General features: G+C 33.5%; 1 protein-coding gene across 1 annotated transcript; it reads left to right on the forward strand.

The window, feature by feature from the left end:
* Window positions 1-3,360: 3,360 nt before the first annotated feature.
* Window positions 3,361-6,995, forward strand: LOC123909141 (probable 2-carboxy-D-arabinitol-1-phosphatase). Its single transcript, XM_045959912.1, has 7 exons — window positions 3,361-3,608; window positions 4,674-4,834; window positions 5,338-5,457; window positions 5,550-5,649; window positions 5,916-6,055; window positions 6,138-6,217; window positions 6,667-6,995. Exons 1-7 carry the CDS (start codon window positions 3,446-3,448, stop codon window positions 6,791-6,793), a joined length of 891 nt encoding a protein of 296 aa, XP_045815868.1. The 5' UTR covers window positions 3,361-3,445; the 3' UTR covers window positions 6,794-6,995.
* Window positions 6,996-8,406: the final 1,411 nt, after the last annotated feature.

An 8,406-nucleotide genomic window follows, 5' to 3' on the forward strand; every position in this document is an offset into this window, starting at 1 on the left:
AAAAAAATCGGAGTGAGTAATTATAAGCAAATGAAGGAGTATTATTGGACACTATCAGTGTGTTGAAAAATGTCTTACTGATTAAGCGAATGCTAAACAGTGTCCCGATGCACTAGTTAAGCATACTAAAAAAGAAAATAAATGATAAAATTAATAATGAGAAAGAATAATTTTTTACATGATTAAAACATTGAATGCACAATTTACGAGAAAATTTTTTCATATATTGTTGTATCCTTAACTAGTGTCTGGGCACTATTTAGCATTTTTCTATTTTAAATACATTTTTCTTTCTTCTTTTTTTTGTTAGAAAATAATTTTTCATAACAATATTTTTATTTATTGGTTATTTTTTTAAACATTTTTTAATTCACTAACATATAATGGTATTGACTATTGATACACCACCGGGTAGCATTTGTGATACTCCTCACTCCTAAGAACATCTTCAATAGGGATATTCATTTCATATGCTAATTATTTGTACCTTATTTTTTCTTATTATTGGAACAACAATGATTTGGCAGAGCGGGTATTAAAAAAATATTTAAGGACCGTATTATTAGGGGTGGACAAAGCCCGTTAAACCAGCCCAGCCCGCACTGACCGAAAATAAAAAACTGAATTGGGTCGGATCTGGACGGTTTTACGAGTTCGCGGGTCTGTTTTGCGGTTTCTAGTGAGTTTACACGGTCGGGTCCGGGTCAACAAAATGGAACCACGGATACCCATACCAAACCGTGTTTACATAATAATAGCTGTATTCCATCCACCAACTTTATTTCTCTTACATTAATTTAATATTTATACTACTACTATTTCTCTACAATAAATATTTATATTTATTTCTCTTTATAGTTTTTCCTTTGAAATGAAAACTACCAAAAATATCAGTATACCATCATCATTCACCACCAATGTTTCAATGTGTCTCGTTCTCGCCATCAATGTTCGATTAATCTGGGTTTTTATCTCCAACTAAGCAAGACAAGACCACATTTATTTTCTCTTACTCCCTACCTCATGTTTCTTCTTCTTCTTCTTTCTTCAAAAATCTCAGTCTGAACTTAATATCTTCATCTTTTGTAGATCTGGATTTTTTTTTTCATTTCTAACAGATCTAATTCTATTACAATAGATCTTTTATTCCTTTTTTTTGTAGATTTTAGATCTTTTATTCTTTGCTTATACTGAATTTTTTTTTATTCATCTAATTTTGTTTGTTTGGATTTGCTGTGTTTGAAATATTATCCGAATATACCCGACCCGTAAACCCGCGAACCGTTCAGCCCGAACCCGCCGAATCCGTGGGACAAATTTGGGTCGGTATGGACAGGTTTTTTCCACCCGTGGATTGGGCCGGGTGGGGGTTTTGGGACCATACCGGCCCAACCCGGCCCGTTGTCCACCCCTACGTATTATCATCTTAATATTTTTTTTCAATGTAATATTGGCTTATTTAATATGAGTTGCTTAAGAATTATACAATTTAATATCATTAAAGTAAAATATGTACGAGTTTTTTTTTAATAAAAAAATATGTATAAGTTTAATAAGTATTATATGTCATTTAGGAACGATTTATTAGTAATATATAAAACTGAAATGGTATCAACATTAAAGATACTATAATAAAACTATTGAATGCCTTAAAAAAAGTTTATTTGAAAAAGAGACAATTTCCTAAAGAAAAGAAAAAGCTAGTATAAAAGAAAAAGTAGGCAATGTTTGGCATTTGTCACGACAAAAAAACAAGTTAGACATTTGCAGCCAACCTAGCTTTCCTTGTCTATTTAACATTAAATATCTCTTTTTTTTTTGTTGTTACACATTAGATATCTCTTAATTAAACTCGAACTAATGCATTTGGACATCAAAATAAATTAAACTAATTAATAGTTAGTCCAATAAGATTCACGTTGAATTTAGTAGGAGTATTACAATTAGATTCTCCGCAATTACTATCTATAGAGAGCTGAAATTGTTTGTTTTTCATGATAGAAATGAATCCATAATATTAGAAATTAATCCATAATATTTTTTTTGAAAACTTGGTATTCGACCCTAGGATCGATTAATTCAAGGGGACCAATTTCACCGCCCACTTGCGAGGATCCCATTTAAAGTCGGAGATTTTTTTTTACTCTGTATGGACTTAGCCCACCGAAATTGGCACCAGAGGAATCGACTTTGAGAGAAGCATATTTCAATGACCCAAGCCAACACCATTAGACCAACCCCAAGTGAGTTAATTAATCCATAATGTTAAAAGAATGAAAAATATTGGCTAGTGTCTCTCTGAAATATTAGTTATATAATATTTATTTTAATGTAAAAATGACTTCTTTTATTTTTTTAATTGGTATCTTAAAGGCACTAATAGCCAAAAGCACCCTCCCCTTAAAGAATTGGGTTTGGACTTTGGAAGATCTGAAAATGTGAAAGAAATAGTTGGTAAGGGGGTAGTGCCCTTTGCCCCTACCGCAGGAAGAGATTTTAATACTCTGGTCAAAAGTAAGGAGCCGTTATAGAAGGGAATGAATTTTCTAAAAAATGTGATTTATATTTGAGAGAATAAAGTGTAATCTAATACCATTTCAATTTATTTTATCTAAATTTTTATATGTTTCTCTCTCTTGATCAATGGTAACAAACCTAAGTGTAAATTACACTTAGAGAATCCATTCCCGTTATAGAAGGAATTAGGGAGTAAATTATCATTTTGGTTTTTGAATTAATCGGCTGAAATTGTAAATACACTTTTAATACTTTATTTGACTAAATTAACAACAACAAAATGTATCATAGGACAAAATAAACTACATAAAAATATGTTCAATAACTAAAATGACTAATGAAATAGACATTTGACTCTGATGAAGAAGATTTTGCCATAATTATATATGACATGTGTATTGTAACGTCAACGTTTTATGTGTCAATTAAATCTGTAACAAAAAAAAAGGGGAGGATAATAATGTTTGATTTTAAAATGGAAGACCAAAATTATGGAACATGTAAAATAGAATGACAAAAAATGCAATTAAGCTCCATTAATTTGTTAAGTGTTTTTATTAACGTGAGATATATATCACCTCTTGAACAATTTGAAATATTTAGAGGACTAAAATTATAATTTAACCATTGTAAAAAAAAAATTATATTTAACCTTTTATAAATAATGTTAATTTATATATTTGAAAAACAATGTTAAGTTTTATTTTACACGTACATATATATTTTTTTTCTCATGTAATAAACCATACATAATTTACGTTAAGTTTAACTTAATTTTATAAAATTAAATTAAATGAAGTTAAAATTAAATATTTTGAAACCACATAACCAATTAGAAGATGAAGTGAAGATAATGTGGACCATAGAGATGAAATGAAAAGAAGAACAAGAACCACAACAGAAACAAGCAGTGTAAGGAGAGGAGACAATGGCAAAGGTTGTGTTTTTGAGCACCACCACTATCATGTGTTCACTACCATCACCATGTATCAGTATCACTATTTCCCGCTCCTCCACAGCTTCTTCTAAGCTTCATCTTCCTCTCACTCACCGTATTCACTGCTCAATTTCTACTTCACACCCTGCCACAGGTCAATTCATCTCAACTTCTCCATTTATTCTATTTGTAATGTTAATAATTGAGTTTAAGGGTGCGTTTCATTCGCAAATCATTTAAGTACTCGATAGGACCAGGATTCTATGCAGTCAAAAAGTACATGCAGATGCAGTCATGTCTTGCATGCCTTTAGATTGAATTTTAATGGGTCCAGTTTTAAAAATGGATGGCTAAGATTCACCTGCAGTCAAATAGTGACAGCAGTGAATCCATTTCCGTATCGGAGAGACATAATATTTTGTATGTTGGAAAGTCAAAATAGTACTTTGATATTTTTTATAGTCCTTACTTGGGACAAAAAGTCGTCCCATGGTTCAACGAAGACAAAAATTCTTGTTTTTGTCAGTTCTTGCTACCTGTTTTGTCGGATCTCAGGAAATAAAAGTATTGTTTCAAAGATTTTGTCTAGACAGGATATGCCCTATTTGCAAGATGGAAAACCCTTTGATATGGTCTTCAATCCATTAGGGGTACCCTCACGAATGAATGTAGGACAGCTATTGGAATGCTCACTCGGGTTAGCTGGGAGTAAGCTAAATAGACATTATCGAATATCACCTTTTGATGAGAGATATGAACAAGAGGCTTCCTGAAAACTTGTGTTTTCTGAATTATATGAGGCCAGTAAAGAAACATCAAATCCATGGATATTTGAACCCGAGTATCCGGGAATACCGGTTTTTAAATCAAACATGGTACAAAAAAAGTTGTCTGGTGACTTGATTTTTAGTGGATGAAACACACCCTAAAAGTTTTAGGAGTATTTGCTTGCCCTCATTTTTTTTTAATATTTTTATCTATGGCCTAAATATGCATAATTAGGAACAAAAGGGGCATTTTACTTTGTCATTATTCTACCTATATATCTACTACTTGTAGTAATTATACTAATTTAATGGTTCAATGCCAACTTCAAAAGCTTTTAGTTTGTGAGTGAGGAGGATTATTTGTCAAGAAATAGTGGAATGGTTGTTATATTATTGACATGTACTCCAACTTTGGTCTAAATTAAAGTTGATTTTCTGGTGTTTTGATGCAGATAAACTTCCAACTAGTAGTACTGATTTTTCTGTAAGTGGTGGTGCATATGATTTCACAAAAGCAACAACATCACTTACAAATGAGTTAATCTCTTCATCAAAGAAAGTGACTCTTTTAAGGCATGGTCTTAGCACTTGGAATGCAGAAAGTAGGATTCAGGTTTGTTCTCTACTTTTTAGGTTATTAGCTCAATCATGAAGTTGGGGCCTGTCTGATACTTTATTTCCTTTATGGCCAAACTGCTAGCATATAAGCTATGGTTAAAGTATAGCTGTTTATTAACAGTATTCTCTCATGAGTTTAAATCGTTTATTAACAGTAGTGTTTGAGCTTATAACTTTCAGCGTATCATTTTTTTATCTCATTCTCAATTCAACCACTAATTTTGCCATACACAATACACTCCAAATTCAACCAATTAGCTTATTTGCTATCCAATATCAGCTACTAGCATATATTATCCACTATAAGCTTATCCGCTACCAGTTAGCTTATTCGTCATCCACTACTTTTTACCAAACAAAGCCTATGTCTCTATCCTGAAATACTTTACTGATCATTTAAAAAATGTACATAGAGTAGCTCAAAAATTTAAGTAGCCTTACTCCTTCCAGGACTGAAGTTTTCGTTTATTTGTCATTCAATTGATCATATGTGTTTAGGGAAGCTCGGATTTGTCAGTACTAACTGAAGCTGGAGTGGAGCAAGCCGAGAGGTGCAAGAAAGCATTGGAAAACATTTACTTTGACCAATGTCTCGCCAGTCCAATATCTCGCGCTAAGGTTAGGCGCTGGTAAAATTAATTCTCAAATGTGCTAATACTATTACTAATAATCAACTTATATATATAGTTGGTTGACATTGTTTGATGTAGCAAACTGCTGAAATTATATGGCAAGGAAGGGAAAAACCATTGGTTTACATTGACCCACTTAAAGAAATATCTCTTTATCACCTTGAAGGTTTGAGAAATGGTGAGCCTGTCTCTACTCAATTTTGAAAACAACGATCACATATTTTTAATATGTTTATACATTACATTTTTCATTTTGATGTTGGCATGCTTAAATAGACTATTATTTTATAGTAAACTGTCATACTTGTTGATAGGAAGAGTATATTTGATGCTACTGAATATTGATGATATGCTGTCATTTTATTTCATTGTTCAATATATGTATTGTTCTTATTATGCTTTTCATGATTCAACTAAATCAGTTTGTTTCTAATTTGGAGGCAGTGGATGCTAAGCAAATATATCAAGAGGAATACAAAATCTGGAGAGAAGATCCAGCCAATTTTTTAATGAATGGTAGATATCCCGTACGAGATCTATGGAAAGCTGCAAGAGATTGTTGGAAGGAAATTTTGTTGTCACCTGTAAGATTTCTTTCTCGTTGATACTTAGTTTTGCAAGTATCTTGATTTGAAAGTGAGTTGCAAGATTTATGTTACTCTTCAGGGAGAAAGCTTTCTGGTTGTGACTCACAAATCAATATTGAGGGCATTAACTTGCACTGCTTTAGGCCTTGGCCCAGAGAGGTAAGCATTGTTTGGTCATATCATTAAATAATTAAGTTGACGATCTTGTGCTTATTCGAAAATGTACTTCTGATTTTAATTTTAATTGATATTGTCTTCTAACATAAAGAAATTCCAAATGACCAACCATGAATTCGGATCAGTGTTCGTTCGGTTGAATCAACCATGATTCAATCAGTAGCCAGTTCAATTCTGGGTCAACCAACCCTACCACCAAATTGACCAATTTAATCAGTTGAATTGGCTGGTTTGGTTCGGATATTTTTACACGTTGATTTTAAGTCATCTGCTTTCCATTTGGTTAAATGTTACTACCTCAATACTTACCACTTCTTTTTCAATAGCTTGCTTAAAATGTCAAAATCTGTTACACGGTTGAAGCAACCTATTGATGCTTTGTCCAATCTAGCAGCTGAGCTAACATTAAGACATTTGATCAAAATGTTCAGGTTTCGATCCCTTGATATCAACAATGGTGGAATATGTGTATTCAACTTCAACACTCGAGGAGAAGCAATGCTCGAGGGTTTAAATTTGACAGCTCACATGTACAGTGACCATGTATATCCTGGTTGAAATTCCTGCTAAATGAATGCAAGAAAGATAAGTACTGCTATTATTTTTATCCTAGAATGGAATAAACACTACTGATTGCTAGATGGCAACCTATAGAAAAGTTGAGGAATTGCAGTATAGTATGTAGTTTGTGCTTATTACTTATGTGAAGTTAAATGATCAGTGTATTGAGTCTATTTAATGTCCTTAGTTGTTTGATAAATATTGTTTGATGTCATGCAAATCTAGCAAGATGCATATGGATTTTTATTTTATTTTATTTTATTTGACATTATACATAAAGTCCTTGTAACGCTGTACATAAATATCGAAATTGCTATTTTTTAGTGTGTTAACCTTCTGGTTCTCAAGGGCCCCAGTAATGCAGAGTTCGGCCACGGACTAAGTAAAGTCTAGCCAAAAAAAATTTCCACCAGAAACTGAACATGAGATCTCCTAAACGATTCGTCACTTGAATAAAATGTTTTGGTTGATAGAGAAAATTCTTTTTTTGGTAAACCAAAGCTATCCTCCGCGCGCAACTGTTGAGACTAATCCCCTCGAGGTAACTGAGATCTATTTAAGGTGTTGATAGAGAAAATTCTTTTAATTACTCTAAAGTATATATATCCGGTAAAAGAAGTATACAGTATATACAGTTTGAAAGGAGATTCAGATTCTATTCTATTCTATTCAATCTTTCTGCCTTACTAAGTACACACATGAGCTGTGTAGGACCTCAATTTCAATTATTATTCAAACAAAAGACAATATAAAGCGTCCCAGTTGTTCATTAAAAAAAGAAAATTCTCTTCCCACTTTTTTTACATTGTATTTTTCTTTGTTAACACAGTTTATATGTATTCATTACTATATATTCTTAATATTGCTATTACTACTAATTTAGCAGGTTATTCTATTCCATCCCTTAAGTCAAAAAAGATAGTACTTGATCGTATTGACCAGAATGAAGCGACCTCGCCGGCGTTTGCGGTGGTTGAGAGCGTTTGAGACCCCTGTTGAAGCGGAGGGGGGTTGTGTACCTGCAGGCACTCCGACGCTCAAGTCAGTTTGTGTGTAAGGTTTTCTTGGCTAAAATAATGCGTACCTTGCAAATGAAGTGGAGTCACATATATATAGCCCCCAGCGCAGGGCCAAGGCCCTTGATGGCATTAATGGCCATCAAGTGGCTGCCGGAAAACGGCTAAGGAGCCATGATGTGCAGTTAATGCTCATCATTCCGGTTTACGGCCGTTATAATACGTAAGAGTATCAGACCGTTGGAGTCTTGCTCGGATCGTGTATGTTCGACACCTTCTGATGCTCGAGCTTGATGCTCGGCCCAGAACAGGAGCCCCCCAAGTTGTTATGCTCGTAGGCGAGGATAATAACTTGAAGTTCTTTCGATTTGTCTCGATTTGTCGAACATAACTGCTTCGAGTTGGACTTGTCGAATTTCGCGATTCCCTTTGGTCAAAGTCAAGCTTTGGAAAAAGAAGAAGCGTTTTTTCCAAGTGGTCAATCCTAGGTATCAGTAGCTGCCTCTCGCATTTATGGGGTGTCAGGCAAAACGACAGGCTTTTTGGGCGGCAAGTATCTTTATAAATACCTGCTGCTTTTTCTTTAGCCACCCA

The sequence above is a fragment of the Trifolium pratense genome, linkage group LG2 (assembly GCF_020283565.1).
Source record: "Trifolium pratense cultivar HEN17-A07 linkage group LG2, ARS_RC_1.1, whole genome shotgun sequence".
NCBI classification, from domain to species: Eukaryota; Viridiplantae; Streptophyta; class Magnoliopsida; order Fabales; family Fabaceae; genus Trifolium; species Trifolium pratense.

Coding starts and splice junctions, on each gene's coding strand:
- LOC123909141 (XM_045959912.1), top strand. CDS start 3,446: ATGGCAAAGGTTGTGTTTTTGAGCACCACCACTATCATGTGTTCACTA. Junction 4,835..5,337: donor ATGCAGAAAGTAGGATTCAG/GTTTGTTCTCTA, acceptor ATATGTGTTTAG/GGAAGCTCGGATTTGTCAGT. Junction 6,056..6,137: donor AGGAAATTTTGTTGTCACCT/GTAAGATTTCTT, acceptor GTTACTCTTCAG/GGAGAAAGCTTTCTGGTTGT.